The 21927-nt window shown below is 41.7% G+C and overlaps 1 protein-coding gene across 1 annotated transcript; it reads left to right on the forward strand.

Annotated features, from left to right (window-relative positions):
- Positions 1 to 14532: 14532 nt before the first annotated feature.
- LOC102409792 (histone H2B-like) lies at positions 14533 to 15120 on the forward strand. The gene has a single exon (XM_006071609.2). The coding sequence runs from the start codon at positions 14533 to 14535 to the stop codon at positions 15118 to 15120; it is 588 nt and encodes a 195-aa protein (XP_006071671.2).
- The last annotated feature ends 6807 nt before the right edge of the window (positions 15121 to 21927 follow it).

Genomic DNA, 21927 nt, shown 5'->3' on the forward strand with positions numbered 1-21927 from the left:
CAATCCCTAAAATCATACTTTGCATGTTAAAGGAGTCTCACAATGTTTTGTTTTGTTTTGTTTTTCTGAGTATGACCAAAGTATATCACTACTTCTGAGGAGGGAAGAAATTGGTGACAGATCAAATAATTGGTTTTAGAGTTTAAAACAGCCAGTTAATTATATTGCAATTAGCCAGTTAGCATTGAATTGCTTGCTTTTAAAATATCTGCCTGATTGAATAAACTAAACTGTCATTTGTGCCTCCCCCCACAAACATTGGAGTACATGTGAAAACAAAGAATAAATCATTTTCCTAAAAAGTAAGAAAAAAGAGTGGATTCAGAGTGGTTGACTATAATATGGAAATATTGGGAAAGGATCATTCAGAAGGAAAGGATGGTTCAAAAGCCATAATTTTAGAATTTCTGAATATGAACCACATATACAAAAGTATATCACATATCATGGAAAGTAGGGTTCATACCAGTCCGCATTCCCTTGGACAGCAAGGAGATCAAACCCGTCAATCCCAAAGGAAATCAACCCTGAATATTCATTGGAAGGACTGATGCTGAAGCTGAAGCTCCAATACTTTGGCCATGTGATGCAAACAGCCAACTCATTAGAAAAGACCCTGATGCTGGGAAAGGTTCAGGGCAAGAGGAGAAGAGGGTGACAGAGGATGAGATGATTGGATGACATCACTGACTCAATGGACATGAGTTTGAGCAAGCTCCAGGAGATGGTGAAGGACAGGCAAGCCTGGCATGCTGCAGTCCATGGGGTGGCAAAGAGCTGGACACGACTGAGTGACTAAACAACAATATTCAGTGATATGCACACTGAGTCCCAGAGAAGCTCAGTGACTTAGGCCTGGTCACATGTATGATGAGCAGAAGCTGGATGTAATTGAAACCTTTTTGCTTGGAAATAAGTATGTATCTTCCCAAATGCTTAACTTGAGGGAAAAAACATGCTTTGGGTTGTATACGATGCTTATTTAAATGTCATTTGCCAGTGACAGCCTTATCCCAGCTGAAATGACAGTGACTGAACTAAGAGAAGGATACTTTAAGGAGGGAGAAAAGTAGATGGAGGTAGAAGCAATAAAATTTGCTACACAATTGACTGTGAGAACTAGACCGTTTTTATTAAAAAAGCATTTAAGATGATCCCAGATTGGAAGATATCTACTCCTTCCTTAATCCAGTAGCCCCCTCTGTGCTTCTGAGAATTGTCTCTCAGGATACCCCAAATTTGTGTCCCATCTGGAGCTGCTGTGTTCTCATGTGACTCCCCCTCAGTCCACACAGGAATGCTCTAGGGGTGGACCTCTGGTCCACACCAGTAAGTACCCTTTATCTCATTTTTTGTGCTTTGTTCAAAGAATTCAATCACTCCCCGAGTAGCTATATAAGTTGTAATGCTGTAAAGCAGAGCTGTCCAACAAAAAGATGGTGTGAGCCAAGTATGTAATTTTCAATGTTCTAATTGCCACATTAAGAGAGGAAACAGGTGGAATTAATTTTAATAACATTTTATTGAACACAATAAATCCAATATGTTATCATTTAAACATGAAATCTATGTTTTTTTAATTAATAAGATATTTTACATTCTTTTTTCCCCTAGTACTCTGTGTTCAAAATCCAGTTGTGTGTTTTACACTTACAAACCATCACATCCCAATTTAGACTAGCCACACTAGAAAGAAAGCTGAGCCCCGAAGGACTGATGCTTTTGAACTGTGGTGTTGGAGAAGACTTATGAGAGTCCCTTGGACTGCAAGGAGATCCAACCAGTCCATCCTAGAGGAGATCAGTCCTGGGTGTTCATTGGAAGAACTGATGTTGAAGCTGAAACTCCAATACTTTGGCCACCTGATGCAAAGAGCTGACTCATTTGAAAGGACCCTAATGCTGGGAAAGATTGAGGGCAGGAGGAGAAGGGGACAACAGAGGATGGGATGGTTGGATGGCATCACCGACTCAATGGACATGGGTTTGGGTAGATTCCAGCAGTTGGTGATGCACAGGGAGCCCTGACATGCTGTGGTTCATGGGGTCACAAGGAGTCGGACATGACTGAGTGACTGAACTGAGCTGAACTGAACACTTTGAGTGCTCAATAGCCACACGTGATGGGTAGCTGCCAAACTGGACAGAATAACTCTAGAGGCCTAGATCATCCACTATGTGGAAAAAGATAGCCTATAGAGAAGAAAGAAGTAAGTCAATATGCAGAGAGATCCAGACATGAAAAGCAAAGAGAAAAACCAAGAATACTGGTGGCATTCAAGTCCCTGATTTTAAGGGTTCTTGAGGGTCAGTTACACCCTCTCAACCAGGACAAGCCATAGCCTGGATGTTTTTTGAGATATCCCAGTTACCTTTCAATAATATACTCTGTCCATGGGATTTTCCAGTCAAGAATACTGCAGTGAGCAGCCATTCCCTTCTTTAGGAGATCTCCAAGACCCAGGGATCAAACCTAGGTCTCCTGCATTGCAGGCAGATTCTGTACCATCTGAGCCACCAGAAAAGCCTAATAATATAATACTTTGCTATTAAAAATATTATTTTTCTCATTATTGAGAATAAAGCAGAGTCATTTGCTTGAATTACCTTAAGGATGGTGATTTTCTCAATTTATATGCCCTCACCCCTTCTCTTAGCAGACATTACTAATGAATTGCTCATTTTCCCTCTTTCTTATGGATTCCAAATGTAGGCGGGAAGGAGGGTCAAGAGGGAGAGAGGACATACGTATACCTATGGCTGATTCATGTTGATATATGGCAGAAACCAACACAATATTGTAAAGCTCCAATTAAAAATAAATAACTTTAAAAAAGAAACTAATGAACTAATGCAGCACCTCAAGCATAGAACCAACTGATAAAATGATGTATAAGCCAAATGATTCTGACAATTATGAATTATGTCAATAAAAAGGTGGTATCTAAAAAAAAAAAGAATCTTTCTAAACAATGCTCTAAGCAGTTACTATCAAATAATTGGAGTAACCATGTACATGGAAATGTATCTACCACCACTGCTATAGAGCTGCAATGTGTCCATTTTCTTCTTTCCCTTAATGAATAATGAGAGCTATCTTTATGGACATGTCACACATGAGACAATCCCTGATGCTCCTAGACAAATGTGTGTGCATATTGAGGTTAGGGGAGGAACATGATCTCATGGGGGCTTCCCTTGTGGCTCAGGTGGTAAAGAATCCACTTGCAGTGTGGGATCCCTGGGTTGGGAAGATCCCCTGGGAAGGGAAAGGCTACTCACTCCAGTATTCTGGCCTGGAGAATGCCATGGACTGTATAGTTCATGGGGTCACAAAGAGTCAGACACAACTGAGTGACTTTCACGTCACATAACTCAAAGGAGAACTGAGGAAGCTACACTAACTGAAGGATACACAGCTAGAAAAAGCATGGTTTGAACAGTTATTGCAGCCATATAGTTTTTTTGCCTCAGACAGGTGATTTGGGAATGTCACCTAGACATTCAGAAACTTAGCCATTGTAAAATGTAGCAAGTCATCAAAAGATTTAGTGGAGAAATTGTGGATGATTCTTTATAACAAATCCATTTCCTAAGTATTCCATTTGGGGGTTGTCATAAATATCAGCCAAGGAAGGAAGAGATGCCATAGTAAGATGTCCTACTAAGAAATTCTGTCACTGAATCCATGAATCAAACCACTGGAAGAAGTTTAAAATAAATCTGAATACTTTCTTTGTAGTGCTGGTGGAGTCTTCAAAGAGGAAAAGATATTTGTGCAATTGTATTCAAATAAGACCAAAAGTAAACAGGTTTAATTTAAAGTTAAAATGCACAATCTTTCTTTTCAATCTTATTTTAACAATAAAACTTACAGAAAGCAAGACTTTCTTCTCTAATATTCTTCTCTCTGAGGATTTCCAGAAATTTGCTTCCTTTTATAAGAATGCCATTTCTGGGAAAGTAAAAGACTACATTTTTGGATTAAAGAATTCTGAGGCGACCACACCTCAGCCAGTGTCATTAGAATAATTGCTGATACAATGCTGCCCTCTAGCAATGGCTCAGATTGGGCTTCTGCCCCAGTAGTCCTCTCCCCAGACCACTGAGACACCTTCCTACTTCCAGAGCACATCCAAACAGAAGGGGAGTTATCATCTTGTCTGGTTCCCTACTGAGAATTGAACAATCACAAAGATGAGGTTACTGAGGCCCAGAATGATCAAGTGACTTGCCCACGGTCAAACAACTTGTCACGGACTGGCATAGCTGGAATTGCAATCCAGATTTTCATTTTGTTTTATTCTCTGTCTCTTTCTCTCTCTCTCTCTCCTTTTTTTTTTTTAATCAGGGTAAAGGATAGTAACTTGGTTATGGAGAAACTCTGAGTTGTATCAGAATAAGAGAGTCTTAGCCCAATGAATGACCACAATGATGAATTATCTATTTGGATTATGTTAGTTTGGGATTGAAGGAGGAAGAATTCACAGGAAAGAAGCCATATTTCTCTAGGAATTTTCTTTTGAGTCATGGCTTCTGGGCCTCCAGAAAACCCCAAAATACAAGCCCATATTCATCTTTGTTCTGAAATAATCTTTGTTATGGAAGGCAGCAGTTGAAAGAAAGCTATTATGGATCTTGGAAGGACCATGAGAATTTGCCTTTCTAATCCCACCCCAGACCCCAAATCCTGAAAAGGTATAGGGCAGTAGCATAGTTAGGGTGGACTGGAGAGCAAGGGGAGCAGTAGCTTCTCCCAGAATACTCTTGAAAAGTGAAGTCTCTAACAATACTTACAGTAATATGTTGTAAGATAGTTGAGTTTGTAATAAAAATATGTTAGAGGGAAACTCAGTATCTTTAGCCATCAGGGAAATACAATTCAAAACCACAATGAGATACCTACTAGAACGGCCATAATCAAAACAGAAAATAACAAATGTTGGTGAGGATGTGGAGAACTTGGATTCCTCATAGACTGCTAATGGGGATGTAAAATGGTGCAGCCACTTTGGAAAATAGTTCGGCTTTCCTCACATGTTTAAACATAGAATTATATGCTCCAGTAGTTTTAATCCTATGTATGTACCCAACAGAAATGAAAATGTATATTCACTCAAAACTTGTACAAGACTGTTCATAGCAGCAGTATTCATAATAGCCAAAAGGTGGAAACAAATTGTACACCAACTGAAGAACGTATAAGCAAAATGTTGTGTATCCATACAATGGAATATTATTCAGCTAGAAAAACAAATAAGTACTAACACATGTGACAACATGGATGAATCTTGAAAACATTAGTCTAAGTAAAAGAAGCCAGATGCAAAAGGGCACATGTAATAGGTAAAGCTGTAGACAGAAAGTAGATTAGTGGTTTCCAGGAGCTGGGGGACAGGGAAAATGAGGAGTAACTGTTTAATGGGTACAGAGTTTCTTTTTGAGGTGATGAGAATGTTCTTAAACTAGATTGTGGTAAAAAATAAAATTAGATTGTGGTTATGGTTGCACAACTGTGTGTGTGTATATACTGAAAAAAAACTGAATTGTACACTTTAAATGGGTGAATTATATGGTATGTGAATTATAACTCAATAAAGCTCAGACCAAAAAATACATAAATTTTTAAAAGATATTAGAGGATATTGTAAGAAAGCCATGGTTAGTCTTTCTAGCACCCATTTATACATCAATGCTTAGACCAGTAAAATTCTCAGCAAAGGTTGTCAAAGGGTAGGATTTGTTTTCTTTTTAAATCTTGCCAGCTTTCCCAAGACCAGCCCAGCTTTAAGGGTCTTGGTGAATGGTAAATTGACTCAGTCTTTTCATATGAATGGTGAATTGACTCAGTCTTTGTTGGAAAATGTCTACATTGAGCAGTGTATAGAATTAGAAGTTCAAGCGCTGTATAAATATTCTATTGTCAGCTAGTCTATATCTCTTCTAGGTCCATCACATCCCCCTGGAGGGCTCAAAAGTTAAGGGGTCTGCCATTAAGATCGCTCCTTGCTATTTGCTCCTGGAGATTTCCCTTTCTTTATTTCAGGCCCAGCTGTGAGTTCCCACCCCCACACTTTATTCAGCATTTCTTTGAGTTTACAATGGGAGAAGCCACTCAAATTATCTCTATTAAGATGCTTAAACCAGAAGTATCTGGTGCCTTTTTTTAATGTGAATACTTTTTATCAACAATGCCTCTAGATTTCTTTAAATATACTCTGATTCATATATACCCTTTTACAAATTGAGATAAAAATGATATATAACATTATATAAGTTTCAGGTGTACAACATTACAGGTTTCAGTTATATAACATTATAAATCAACATCTGTATGCACTACAAAGAGATTACCACCAAAGGTCTAGTTACCATCCATTACCATACAATTGACCTCCTTCACTCATTAAGGAAGGGGGTTGAAAGGTGGATTAAATGATGCCTTTTAATGTGTACACTCATCCCAATGTTAGAACTATTAATAGGATCACTTTCCAAGGTGTGGTGGGAGAGGGCAGAAGAGGATGACATTGTAAGACAAGGACATAGAATATCCAAATGATTGATCATCTTCCTTCCTTATCCATTTCCCCCCACCCCACCCCCTTTCTTGAGAGAGGAGCGGCAAAGAGGTGGAAATAAGTGCTGAGAAAGAAAAAACAGCTCCTGCTGTAACCACAAAAATTCCTTCACTTTCAGAGTCCTATACCTTTCCATATATGCTGGGGTCCAAAATACATTTTTTTTCCTCTATGGGGTGATGCCCAGGGGAGAATCTTATCTTCCTTCTGTGACCAGAGCCCAGAACAGAGGCTGTTCTACTTTGGGGCTGCAGCTAGCCCCTGGGCAGAACCTCCTGAGTTCAGTACCATCCCTCAATGACTGATTCTTTTCCTTGAATATGAAAGACTTTTCTCAAATACCCCAGGAGAATTCACATCTGGGTCTAAGATGGGGAAGGGAGAAAGCAGGGACACTGTTGCTCAGGCCTCAGACTTTATGAGCTTCAAATGTTGGCTACTGTTGGGTGGCAAAATTGTCCCGGCTGACAGGGTAAGCCTTCACAGTGACCATTTGGCTCTAAATAATGAAGCTGTGCCCATATAGTGGAGTGGTTGCATGTGGGGTTCTGTGGTCAGACTCCATGTGTTCAAATCCCAGCTCTGCTCCTTTTTAGCCTGGGGCCACTTACTCAACCGCTTTGTGCCAGAGATTCTTGGTAAAAGAATAAAATAAAATAGGACTAATGAGAGCACCCACTTCACATGGTTGTTTTGAAGATGACATAGGATAATACAGATAAAGCAGGTAGTCCAGAATTTGGACCCTTAATAAATGCTCCACAGATGTCACTATTAATGTGTGTCTTATGCCAGTCTTCAGCCAAGGATTTACTTTTATATCTTTCCCCACAGTTTAGACAGCATCTCCAAAGAGACTAGATGCTGATTATGTCCCAACTAGCCCTATCCTACCTCAACCTACCCCAACCTCCTCAGGACTAAGCTTAGGTGTAAGGGTAATAAAAAGATCTTATATTTTTACATCTTGCATTTGATTTTTCCAAACACTTTCACAACATTTGTCCCATGATGCTGTGAGGTTAGCAGGATGGTGATGATTAACCCCATTTTGGAGAAGAGGAAACAGAAGCTCTGAGAGGTAATGAGGCCTGTCTAGAACTACCTAGTTTGTTAGAGGGAGAGAAAGAGGTACTCAAAGTCATCTCCTCCTCCAATGGCCATTTCAACCTCCTACAATACAATGTCTATTTTCCTATAAATCCCCCATTAAATCACAAAGGATTGAACTGATTGCCTCCCCCTCCCAACTGTTTGAAATTTGCAGAGCTTTCAGACCAGGTGTAAAGGAAGGAAACATATGTCCAGAAGAAAAAAATTTATCTATAGCTCTGAGGTAGGCCCAGTTATTTTACCTGTAATATTCCGGTTGGAGAATAAGGTTGAGAATGCCTCAAGCTTATTAGAAAGAGTGAGGGGAAGGCAACCTATATCTGATCTGAGAAAACTAGTCCAGTGTCGTGGGATCTCAGGCGGTCTCAAAGTGGGATACAGAAATGTTTAGACTGTCTGAGGCATAGCCATTCAGTGTCAGCCCAACCCTATACTTTCATGGAAGAAATGATCTTCAGGAGAAGGTTCTATATACTGTTGGTCCCTGAGAGTCAGAGACAGGGACCAGGTGGTGGGGGAGAGGATGGCAGAAAGGTAGAGGACCAGGCCAAGGTGACATTTGCTCTCCATTTGGGCCCCAGAACTGGAAGTTTGGAGACAGTCCCTAAGATTTATTCACCTGGAAGATAATGGTTTTGAAGAGATCTGTGGACTTGGCTTATGATGAGCCACACCCCAACCCTGCAGGAGCCTCCATATTCTCGTTAGCCAGAGGCTCCCTCCAGCAGGTAGGGTTGGCCTCTGGCACGACCATATGGGCAGCGGATGTCCATGAGGTAGAGTAGGAATGGAAGAACAGGAGAGGACTATCAGACTATGGGAAACATACTACAATCACCATCTGCAGTGATTTTGGAGCCCCAAAAAATAAAGTCTGCCACTGTTTCCACTGTTTCCCCATCTATTTCCCATGAAGTGATGGGACCAGATGCCATGATCTTCGTTTTCTGAATGTTGAGTTTCGAGCCAACCTTTTCAGTCTCCTCTTTCACTTTCATCAAGAGGCTCTTACTTCCTTTTCGTTTTCTGCCATAAGGGTGGTGTCATCTGATATCTGAGTTCATTGATATTTCTCCCGGCAGTCTTGATTCCAGCTTGTGCTTCACCTAGTCCAGCATTTTGCATGATGTACTCTGCATATAAGTTAAATAAGCAGGGTGACAATACACAGTCTTGATATACTCCTTTCCCGATTTGGAATCTGTCTGTTGTTCCACGTCCATTTCTATCTGTTGCTTCTTCACCTGCATACAGATTTCTCAGGAGGCAGACAAGGGGGTCTGGTATTTCCATCTCTTGAAGAATTCTCCACTGTATGCTATGATCCACACAGTCAAAGGCTTTGGCATACGCAGTAAAGCAAAAGTAAATATTTTTCTGGACCTCTCTTACTTTTTCGATGATCCAACAGATGTTGGCAACTTGATTTCTGGTTCCTTGGCCTTTTCTAAATCCAGCTTGGTAATGCATTTCTGATTCATAGGAAGAAAAACTGATGTTTTGAAGCAGCAACTATTAGCAACATAGACATTAAGGCATTTTCTGAAGTCACTCTTTTCAAAGTGTGATTTGAAAAGTTCACACTTTTGAACTTGAAAAGTTCACACTTGTTTCTCCTAGAAGTCACCTGCACCTGCACAGAGTTTCCACTTCCGAATTTTTTTCCAGCGGATATTCCAATTTCTAATTGCTGCAACAATAAGGTATGCACTAGATTTCATGGCTGATTTTAATGTAGGTTGCACAGCAAGATCTTTTTTTCCCTTCAAATTCCTTCATTTTAATTTTCAACATTACAGAATAATAATAAGAAATTAACTTCTTGAGGGGGCTTATTGCCAAATTCTTTTTTTTTAATTTATTTACTTTAATTGGAGGCTAATTACAATATTGTAGTGTGTTTTACCATACAGTGACATGAATTAGCCATGGGTGTACATGTGTTCAGCTTCCTGAACGCCCCTCCCACGTCCCTCCCTATCTCATCCCTCTGGGTCATCCCAGTGCACCAGCCCCGAGCACCCTGTCTCATGCATCGAACCTGGACTGGTGATCTGTTTCACATATGATAATATACATGTTTCAATGCTAGTCTCTCAAATCATCCCACCCTCGCCTTCTCCCACAGAGTCCAAAAGACTGTTCTATACATCTGTGTCTCTTTTGCTGTCTTGCATATAGGGTCATTGTTAACATCTTTCTAAATTCTATATATATGCGTTAGTATATTGTATTGGTGTTTTTCGTTCTGACTTACTTCACTCTGTATAATAGGCTCCAGTTTCATCCACCTCATTAGAACTGATTCAAATGTATCCTTTTCAATGGCTGAGTAATTGTGTATACGTACCACAGCTTTCTTATCTATTCATCTGCCGATGGACATCTAGATTGTTTCCATGTCCTGGCTATTGTAAACAGTGCTGTGATGAACATTGGGGTACACGTGTCTCTTTCAATTCTGGCTTCCTTGGTGTGTATGCCCAGCAGTGGGATTGCTGGGTCATATGGCAGTTCTATTTCCAGTTTTTTAAGGAACCTCCACACTGTTCTCCATAGTGGCTGTACTAGTTTGCATTCCCACCAACAGTGTAAGAGGGTTCCCTTTTCTCCACACCCTCTCCAGCATGTATTGCTTGTAGACTTTTGGATAGCAGCCATTCTGACTGGGGTGAAATGAGGACCTCAATTCTTTTTCTTTATCTCATGAGGTTCTGCCAGTTTAAAGAAAGTCTTCTGTTTTTTCTGTCCTGTAGAGCCCTGTCCCTTTCCTGAAGGGCTCAGGAAAAGTTTGATTTCATGGATTATCAGGATTTTATCTGAATGTTTGGCTGAGAGTTGTGTACTTTACAGGCTCTTATATCCTACACAATAGGAAATAATTACAACTGTAGGTGTAAAGACTACTTTGTAATAATTGAGAATGACAGACTATCTTCTCCCTCACAGAGAGAAGAAGAAATAAAATACTAAAATGAAATCACTAAACATTCACAGAATTGTGAAAATGACTGTGGTGGGGCCACCTTGTTTCTCATAAGTGGTCACCAGTGTTCTCTTAATAAGATGGAAGAGGCAGGAGATATGCCCACAATTAGTTCAAAATGCGTATCTCCTATGGGTTGATTTTGTGCCTCTAAAAGTAATGTATCTGTGCCATAAACACTCATACTCATATGTGATCATATTTGGAGATAGAGGATTTACCAAGTAATCAAGTTAAAATATGTTCATTAGAGTAGGTCTTAATCCAAATGAGTTATAGCCATATAAAAAGGGAAAGGGCCTCTTGATGAAAGTGAAAGAGGAGAGTGAAAAAGGTGGCTTAAAGCTCAACATTCAGAAAACTAAGATCATGGCATCCAGTCCTATCACTTTATGGCAAATAGATGGGGAAACAGTGGAAACAGTGGCTGACTTTACTTTTCTGGGCTCCAAAATCACTGCAGATGGTGACTGCAGCAATGAAATTAAAAGATGCTTGCTCCTTGGAAGGAAAGTTATGACCAACCTAGATAGCATATTAAAAAGCAGAGACATTACTTTGCCAACAAAGGTCCGTCTAGTCAAGGCTATGGTTTTTCCAGTAGTCATGTATGGATGTGAGAGTTGGACTATAAAGAAAGCTGAGCACCAAAGAATTGATGCTTTTGAACTGTGGTGCTGAAGAAGACTCTTGAGAGTCCCTTGGACTGCAAGGAGATCCAACCAGTCCATCCTAAAGATCAGTCCTGGGTGTTCATTGGAGGGACTGATGTTGAAGCTGAAACTCCAATACTTTGGCCACCTGATGCAGAGAGCTGACTCATTGGAAAAGACCCTGATGTTGGGAAAGATTAAGGGTGGGAGGAGAAGGGGCTGACAGAGGATGACATGGTTGGATGGCATCACTGACACAATGGACATGGGTTTGGGTGGACTCCAGGAGTTGGTGATGGACAGGGAGGCCTGGCGTGCTGTGGTTCATGGGGTCGCAAAGAGTCAGACACGACTGAGCAACTGAAATGAACTGAACTGAATTGGAAAACGGAAAATCAGACATAGATATATACATATAGGAAAGAAAATGTGGGGAGGTATAGGGAGATTTCAGCTATTTACAAGCCAAGGAAAGAAGCCAGGAATGGAGGCCCCTTATGCATTCACACCTTGCATAAGATCAACTCAGATGAAACCTGGATTTGTACTTAGAGCCTCCACAAGTATGAGACAATAAATGAATGTGTTTAATTGACCCAATCACTAGCATTTTGTACAGGAGCTCTAGAATACTTGAAAGTGTTCAAAGTATTAGTCACTCAGTCACGTCTGACTCTTTGTGACTCCATGGACTGTAGCCTGCCTCGCTCTTCTGCCCATGGAATTTTCCAGGCAAGAACACTGGAGTGGGATTCCATGGCCTACTTCAGGGGATCTTCCAGACCCAGGGATTGAACCTGAGTCTCCTGCATTGCAAGTGGATTCTTTACTATTTGGCCATTTTCTAATACTTATATAATATTTAAATGATCTTAATTAGTTTTATAAAATAAACAATAAAATAGATAATCATACTTCTTACACTACTGTCACCAGACCCGAACACCCCAGGAAGACCATTATTGGTTTAGTCAGGATAACCTCGCTGTAGGGTGGCTCGGTGACTGTGACTACCGGTTTGAGTCCCTCCTTGGCTGACATGGAGTCAACTCGAACTTTTTAGCTTCTCTGATGAATGCCCTTGCCATCCCTAGGATGTTAAGCTGAAAACCATGAAGGTTTTCCACTTCAAAAACAAGAGAATAAGGGCTGGAAAAGAATGACATTAGATCATCTGAATGAGTTAGGGTAGAAACTTCTGATTCTAGGCAATGTGAAATGAGTTTTTTTCCTGAATTTTTTGTTGCACTTAACTTCTATGTTGTGTTGGGGTCCTCTTTATAAGTGAATCCATAAACAATGGTAATGTTGAAAAGATTTCTGAATGGGGTATGCCTATCCTATCAACACCATCATCCGTGAGTTGAGACTTGCAGTTGTTAACTCAGCCGTGAAGCCATTTCCCTTATTTTGCCTTTACAATGAACCACAACATTGCAAGGTGATTGCTCACTAGGCTCTCTTATTTCCTTAATCATCAACTGAAGTGAATAATTACTAGTGTTACTCCCCCTTCCAGTCTTCAACATCAAACTGCTTTTCCCTTCTCCATCCTCGATTTCCTGTATATCAGAGACTTTTAAGGTCCCAGTTATCTCTTTAAAACCCATTGTTTTGTATTTTTAATGTTTTTTTATAACTGATGTGTTCATTTAATTTCTGAATTTACAAATGTGAAAGAAACACAGCTTATTAAAATATCTAATGGATTCTGTTTCTTAAAATGACTTCCTACATAATATATGTATTATATTTAGGTCTTTAGACCATTTTGAGTTTATTTTTGTATATGCTGTTAGAGAATGTTCTCATTTTACTTTATTGCATGTAGCTATCCAGTTATGCCAGCACCACTTAGGGAAGAGATTGTCTTCTCTCCACTGTATATTCTTGTCTTTTTTATTACAGATTAATTGACCATAAGCACATAGGTTTATTTCTGGGCTCTCTCTTCTGTTCCACAGGTCTGTTTTTGTGCCAATACTATACTGATTGGATTAATGTAGTTTTCTGATATAGTTCAAAGTCAGGGAACCTGATTCCTCCAGTTCTGATCTTCTTCCTTAAGATGGTTTTGGTGATTCAGTGTCTTTTATTTTCCGTACAAAATTTAAAATTGTCTGATTTAGTTTTGTGAAAAATGCCCTGGTATTTTAATAGCAATTACATTGAGTATGTGGATTGCCTTGGATAGCATGTTTATTTTAACAATATGAATTCTTCCAATCCATAAACAAGGTAAACCTTTCCCTCTGTTTGTATTATCTTCACTTTCTTTGATCAGGGTCTTATTTTTTGTAAGTACAGGTCTTTCACCACCTTAGGTACATTTATTTCTAGGTGTTTTATTTCTCTCTTTTTTTATTCGTTTTCTCACACCCTAGTGACTTTTCAGCAATAAGAGTGATCATTTTTTTGAGAAATAACCACTATAAATCATTAATCAATTCCAGTATGTGTGGTATTTGGGGGACCTAAATAATGTTTAAGAAAACAACTTATAATTTGCAAAATATTAAATATTTTTAGTGTGCATGTGTAAGTATTCCTATGTCTGTGTTCTGTATTTGGAGAATGGGATTTTGTCATTCTCTTCATACTGATCATTGGTTTTGATAAATTTTGTAGATAATAGCTGTTTATTTAATTCCTATGATTTTCAGGAGCATTCTGCTGAGGAAGCCAGGACATTCTGCTCATGCCGCTGAAGGTCAATCAGGAGAAGATACTGTGTTGGAGTAAAATGTCCACCAAGTGACCTGAGTCACTTTGAATGCCTGAAAGAGCTGGAGTTATTGAGGTCTGTCATTCTCTCTCAGGAAGCTCTAACTGATTATTTCATTTTTCAACTTAGGTGACTTTCACTGAGTTTAGCTGAAAGTGAAAGTGAAATCGCTCAGTTGTATCCGACTCTTTGCGACCCCATGGACACCAGGCTCCTCCGTCCATGGGATTTTCTAGGCAAGAGTACTGGAGTGGGTTGCCATTTCCTTCGCCATGGAATCTTCCTGACCCAGGGATCGAACCAGGTCTCCCGCATTGTAGACAGACACTTTACAGTCAGAGCCACCAGGTGAGTTCGGCTGACTGGGGTTAAATGTGGGGGAGGGGGGCAGCAGGAGTTGGGAGATGGGCCATCCAGTGTCACGTGACATGGGCTGCCATAGTAACAGGCCTACCTGCCTTGCATCCAATCAGATATGGACAGTGTCTGTGACGTCAGGGAAAGCAGGGCCTATAAATTCGGCCAACTGCCTTCAACGCCCTCACTGTTCTTCTGGGCTGAGCTATGGGGAATGGTGGCTCTACCGTGTCCAAACCATCCTCTGACAGCTATTGAAGAAGACGTGATCACCAAAGAAAATGGCACCTCCGAAATTGAGCCCTCTGAAACAGAGATGGCGAAAGCGGAGACCTCCAAACCAGAGCCATATGATGCAGAACCAAAAAAGGCAAAGCAGAAGACAGCTAAGGGCCGCTGTCGCCGTCGCAGGCTCTGCCATCATGACAATTTCTCAAGTTTTGCTACCTATTTCCCTAGGGTGCTGAGGCAAGTACATACAGGCCTGAGTCTTTCCCACGACTCCGCAAACCTCCTGGATTCATTTGTGAAAGATATGTTTGAGCCGATTGCCGAAGAGGCCAGGCGCCCGGCCCACTACAACAAGCGCCACACCATCACGCGCAAAGACATCGAGACAGCTGTGCGTCTTCTGTTGCCTGGGGAGCTCCGCAAGTATGTAACCGAGGCCACCAAGTCGCTCATCAGATACCACACCTGCAGATGAACTGCCTCAGGACTGTCTGACCATCGCAAACCAGACTTCAGAGTTCTCCCCTTAGGCCCTACATTTAATCTTTAAAACATTTCTACCCCAAAGAAAACATTAAAAACCTCATTACCTTTGCTTCAATATGTGTCGGTTGTGTCATTTGTTCGATGGAAAATCATGTGCTTTTTTCTTAACGTATTGCAACTCGTCACTTTACTAAATAGTTATTTCTATTCGTGGTTTCTCAGTGATTTTAGGGATCTTTATGGTCAAAATTCTTTCCCTAAAAGTTTCATTGGCCTTTTCCATTTTCATTCTCCCAGCTATATTTAGGTATAATCCAGAGATTTTTATATGGGGTAAAGCAACCGATAAAAAACAGTGTGGTCTTCCCGGGTGGCTCAGCAGAAAAGAATCCGCCTGCAATGCAGGAGTCGCAGGAGAGGCAGGTTCCATCCCTGGGTCATAAAGATCCCCGGGAGGAGGGCATGGCAACCCTCTCCAGTATTCTTTCCTGGAGAATCCCATGGAGAGAGGAGCCTAGTGGGCTACAATCCATAGGGTCTGCAAAGAGTCGAGCCCGCCAGGCTCCTATCTCCTTGAAATTTTCCAAGCAAGAATAGTGAACTGGGTTGTCCTTTCCTACTCCAGGGGATCTTTCTGACCAGGGGATAGAAGCTGTGTCTCTTTCGTCTCCTGCATTGGCAGTCTGATTCTTTACCACTGCACCAGCAGTAGCAGATATAAAAATCACATTTACCCATTCTATTCCTTCAATCCTAATTCACTTCCATGTGTAAAATAGGACTCAAACACAGTGTAAAATAAGAAAATTCTAAATTTCTGGAATCAAGCACCATATCTTCTGGAAATTACCTTATCCAGATTTCTCTGATCTTGTTTTTTGTTTGCAACCTAGAACATTTTGCTTTTTTAAAAAAAACAAGAGGGATGGTATGGGGAGGGAGGAGGGAGGAGGGTTCAGGATGGGGAACACATGTATACCTGTGGCAGATTCATTTTGATATTTGGCAAAACTAATACAATTTTGTAAAGTTTAAAAATAAAATAAAATTTTAAAAAAAATCCTGACTGAATTGCAAACTTGCAGGGATGATGGGATAGTCCAGTGACAGTTAACATAGCCACAGTCTCCACAGTAGCAGCCAATGAGGGACTGGTAGCCCATGAGCCAAAGCAATTGGCCAAACGTATGTGAGGAGGGCTGAACAAATAACAACCTTCCTGTGACAATCATCCTAGAGATGGAGCAGGAACGTGGGGTGATAGTTTCCCTGATGTTTTTCCATTCAAGCACCTGCTTTTAACCATGGCGATTTAAGTACAGTCATCCATTTCTTGGGGCTTCCCAGGTGGTGCTAGTGGTAAAGAACCTGCCTTCTTATGTGGGAAACATAAGAGCCATGGATTCAACCCCTGGATTGGGAAGATGCCCTGGAGAAAGGCATGGCACCCCACTCCAGTATTCTTGCTGTAAAGTCGCGTGGACAGAGCAGCCTAGCGGGTTACAATCCATGGGGTCTCAAAGAGTCAGACACGACTGAAGTGGCTTAGCATGTGCACATCCATTTCTTGGGTCTTCCCAGGTGGTGCCAGTAGTAAAGAACCTGCCTGCAATGCAGGAGACACAGGAGACCCAGGTTCTGTCCCTAGATGGAGAAGGTTCCCTGGAGGAGGGCATGAAAACCCACTCCAGTATTCTTTCCTGGATAATTCCCAGGGACAGAGAAGCCTGGTGGGCAGCAGTTCATAGGGTCACAAAGAGTGGGACTCAACTGAAGAGACTTAGTGCACATGCATGCATCCATTTCTTGTTGTGGGACATGTCTCTAGCTCCTTGCATCAAAATAAGGAGGAGGAGAATCTTCAGCAATTAAGAGAAATAAGATGACTCCTTCTTCTACCTCACATATTTGACTGCTATTGCTTATGATAGTATTTACTGAATTTAATGTCCATTATGTTTTCTTCTTGGTGCACTGACATTTTTATTTCTATAAGTATATTGCTGAATTTCAAACTAGTTGGTGATTTTCCTATTCATTTTATTTTTGTTTGTTTTGAGATATTTTTTTACCTTTTTAATTAATTAATTTTTTATTGAAGGATTATTGCTTTACAGAATTTTGCTGTTTTCTGTCAAACCTCAACATGACTCAGCCTAGGTTATACATATATCCCCTTCCTTTTGTAACTCCCTCCTCATCCCAGCCCTCTAGGTTAATACAGAGCCCCTGTTTGAGTTTCCTGAGCCATACAGCAAATTCCCATTGGCTATCTATTTTACATATGGTAATGTAAATTTCCATGTTACTCTTTCCATGCATCTCACCCTCTCCTCCCCTTTCCCCCTGTCCATAATTCTATTCTCCTATTTCTTTTTTTTTTCTCCTATTTCTTTTTTAAAAGATTGATTTCAAGCTTACTACATCCTTGGAGAGAGAGAAAGCACTCTGCGATTTCAGTCATTTTTAATTTACAATGGTTTTCATTAGAACTTACTATTTCATTATATTTTAAACTATTCATTTTGAACTTTAAGCAACAAGGATATGCTGTACAGCACAGAGAAATATACCAATTATCTATTAATAAATGTAAATGGAGTATAATATATAAAACAACTGAAGCACTATGTTGTAAACCTGAATAAATATAATATTGCAACTCATGAATATATCCATAAAAATTTTTAAAGTTAAAAAGAATTTATCAGTACCACTGTTATTGGATGTAGAAATCTGTGAAGGATGTGACTCTCAGCAAAACAATGAGAGAAAAGCTAGGAGGATCTACAAAATTCCAGCCTCTTGACCCCAGCTGTAGTGTTTTCTCTAGGTCAGTCATGACAGAGTTCATGAGTTCTGAATTATTTTCCTAGCAATTTCATTTCCCAGTTTATTCTCATTCTCCCAAAGTGTACTATGGAGTTCTTCAGAAGCAGTTTATGTGTGATATGCAATAGATAGAGTGAAAAACTGATATACCCACCACTACCTCTCTTATACTTTCCCCACGTATCCCAGTTTATTTACATATTTTCCACATATCCTAGTTAATCAAACATTTAAATATATAAATAGGGACTGAAATATAGTACAGAACTGGCAAAACAAAAGTTTCACACACATTTCAATTTTCTAATTTCCTGGTTTTTGAAACTGTTTTAAAAATTCATACAGGAGAACAAGATGGCAGAGGAATAGGTGGACATGGAGTACATCTCTCTCCATGGATACATCAGGAATACACCTTCAGACACAGAAGTGCATGCAGAACACCAGCTGAGAGAGGACAGGAGTACCTGACCAGCAGAAAAGAATATATAGACCCACACAAAACTCAGTAGGATGAAGGAACTAGGGGGAAAAACAGGAGTGTTAGTAGGACTGGACCTGCCCTCGGTAGGTGGGGGAACTGAAGCAAGGGTCGGATCCCCACATCAGGGCAATTGTCTGAGTCAGAGGAGAAACATTTAAGGTTGAGAGTGAAACAGCTGATCTGTGGCAGCCTAAATGGAATCAGAATCAGACAGTCCTTACAACCATACTTACCCAAGACAGGGATGCAGATCCCCTGGAAGGTGCAGCAGCTGGTAGCTGGAGTTTAGGGATTGTGGAGCAATCCCAAAGCGAGGGCGGCTGTTGACTGTGGAGAGACTAACCAAGGGGATGTGAGGGAGGAGGCTGTGGTGGGAAATGCCAGTGGAGGAAAGCCAGGCAGCCATGGAAGCTAGGCGATTCTGCTGAGTCACGTTTGGGGATGGAGCCATCACCTTAGCCTCTCTCTCCCCACAGTGCCAGCATTGGCAGCTGAACAATAGAGAGGCTGGCCCAGCAAGCACCTGACGCACTGAACTACAGAGTAGGGCCCCACCCAGGTTGCCCCTTTAAGTGCCTGGTGTGCCAATCTACAGAGTAGAACCCCAGCCAGGGGGGCCCCTATATGTGCCTGATGTGCCAAACAACAGAGAAGGTCCCCAGGCTAGGAAGCCCTCTAAGTGCCTGAACGGGTGGAGCTATGGAGAAAGACTGGCCAAAGAGGCCTTCTGGTAGCCAGCTACAAGAGGCTCGAAAAAAGATTCTGATAGGGCCATAACTCCTGCAGTGGAGGCAGTCTGTGTCCCTGCACACTTGGTGCTGCCAGGGTCCCCGCAAGCCAAGCAGCTGTGCCACCTTCACCCTCAACTCTCACTGGGGCAGAGCTGCCACAGGCAAGAAAAAAAGTCTTGCACCTCTGCATGTGGGGTCGCTTCGGTAGTGTCCTACTCTTTGTGACCCTGGAGACTATGGCCTGCCAGGCTTCTCTGTCAGGGAGCAGGGTTCTCCAGGCAAGAATACAGGAGCATGTTGGCCAATACTGGTTTCCATGGCTATGCGGCGCTGGAGCAGCCCTGAGGAGATACCCCACGTCCAAGGTCAGAGAAGCCCTGGAAAGATGGTAGGAGGGGTGAATTCACGTTTAGAGTCACACCCCATCTCCACCAGAGACACTCAGAGGGCTCAAACAAACCTTGTGTGCACCAGGACCCAGAGACCTCACAGAGACTGAGACAGAACTGGGTTTGAGTGTCTCCTGTGTAGGTATGGGTCAGCAGTGGACTGCCACAGGGGCAGGGGCCCTGGGTGCAAGCAGACTTGGGTATGGCATAAGCCCTCTTGGAGGAGGTCACCATTAATCCCACCATAGAGCTGCCAGAACTTACATAGGACTAGGAAATAGACTCTTGGAGGACACAAACAGAATGTTGTGTGCACCATGACCCAGGAAAAAGGAGCAGTGACCCCACAAGAGACCGACCCAGACTTGTCTAGGAGTGTCCAGGAGTCTCCAGCAGAGGTGTGGGTTGGTGGTAGCCTGCTTCAGGGTGGGGGTGCTGAGTGTAGCCGTGCATGCATGGGGCCTTTTGAAGGAGGTCACCATTATCTTCATTACCTCCACCATAGTTTCAGTTCAGTTCAGTTCATTTCAGTCACTCAGTCGTGTCCGACTCTTTGCGACCCCATGAATCGCAGCACGCCAGGCCTCCCTGTCCATCACCAACTCCCGGGGTTCACTCGAACTCACATCCATTGAGTCGGTGATGCCATCCAGCCATCTCATCCTCTGTCGTCCCTTTCTCCTCTTGCCCCCAATCCCTCCCAGCATCAGGGTCTTTTCCAATGAATCAACTCTTTGCATGAGGTGGCCAAAGTATTGGAGTTTCAGCTTCAGCATCAGTCCTTCCAATGAACACCCAAGACTGGTCTCCTTTAGGATGGACTGGTTGAATCTCCTTGCAGTCCAAGGGACTCTCAAGAGTCTTCTCCAACACCACACTTCAAAAGCATCAATTCTTCGGTGCTCAGCTTTCTTCACAGTCCAACTCTCACATCCACACATGACCACTGGAAAAACCATAGCCTTGACTAGATGGACCTTTGTTCGCAAAGTAATATCTCTGCTTTTTAATATGCTGTCTAGGTTGGTCATAACTTTCCTTCCAAAGAGTAAGCGTCTTTTAATTTCATGACTGCAATCACCATCTGCAGTGATTTTGGAGCCCCCAAAAATAAAGTCTTCCACTGTTTCCACTGTTTCCCCATCTATTTCCCATGAAGTGATGGGACCAGATGCCATAAATAACAGGGAGGGAACACAGCTCTACCCATCAACAGAAAATTGGATTAAAGATTTACTGAGCATGGCTCCGCCCATCAGAACAAGACCCAGTTTCCCCCTCAGTCAGTCTCTCCCATTAGGAAGCTTCCATAAGTCTCTTATCCTTCTCCATCAGAAGGCAGACAGACTGAAAACCACAATCACAGGAAACTAACCAATCTGATCAAATGGACCACAGCCTTGTCTAACTCAATGAAACTATGAGCCATGCCATGTGGGGCCACCCAAGATGGGCGGGTCATGGTGGAGAGGTCTGACAGAATGTGGTCCACTGGAGAAGGGAATGGCAAATCACTTCAGTATTCTTGCCTTGAGAACCCCATGAACAGTATGAAAAGGCAAAAAGATAGGACACTGAAAGATGAACTTCCTAGGTTGGTAGGTGCCCAATATGCAACTGGAGATCAGTGGAGAAATAACTCCAGAAAGAATGAAGAGATGGAGCCAAAGCAAAAACAACACCCAGTTGTGGATGTGACTGGTGATAGAAGCAAAGTCTGATGCTGTAAAGAGCAATATTCCATAGGAACATGGAATGTCAGGTCCATGAATCGAAGCAAATTGGAAGAGGTCAAGTAGGAGATGGCAAGAGTGAACATAGACATTTTAGGAATCAGCAAACTAAAATGGACTGGAATGGGTGAATTTAACTCAGATGACCATTATATCTACTACTGTGGGCAGGAATCCCTTAGAAGAAATGGAGTAGCCCTCATAGTCAATAAAAGAGTCCAAAATGCAGTACTTGGATGCAATCTCAAAAACAACAGAATGATCTCTGTTTGTTTCCAAGGCAAACCATTCAATATCATGGTAATCCAAGTCTATGCCCTGACCAGTAATGCTGAAGAAGCTGAAGTTGAACGGTTCTATGAAGACCTACAAGACCTTCTAGAACTAACACCCAAAAAAGATGTCCTTTTCATTATAAGGGACTGGAATGCAAAAGTAGGAAGTTAAGAAACACCTGGAGTAACAGGCAAATTTGGCATTGGAGTACAGAATGAAGCAGGGCAAAGGCTAATAGAGTTTTGCCAAGAGAATGCACTGGTCAGAGCAAACACCCTCTTCCAACAACACAAGAGAAGACTGTACACATGGACATCACCAGATGATCTATACTGAAGTCAGATTGATTAT

The sequence above is a fragment of the Bubalus bubalis genome, chromosome X (genome assembly GCF_019923935.1).
Source record: "Bubalus bubalis isolate 160015118507 breed Murrah chromosome X, NDDB_SH_1, whole genome shotgun sequence".
Taxonomy (NCBI): domain Eukaryota; kingdom Metazoa; phylum Chordata; class Mammalia; order Artiodactyla; family Bovidae; genus Bubalus; species Bubalus bubalis.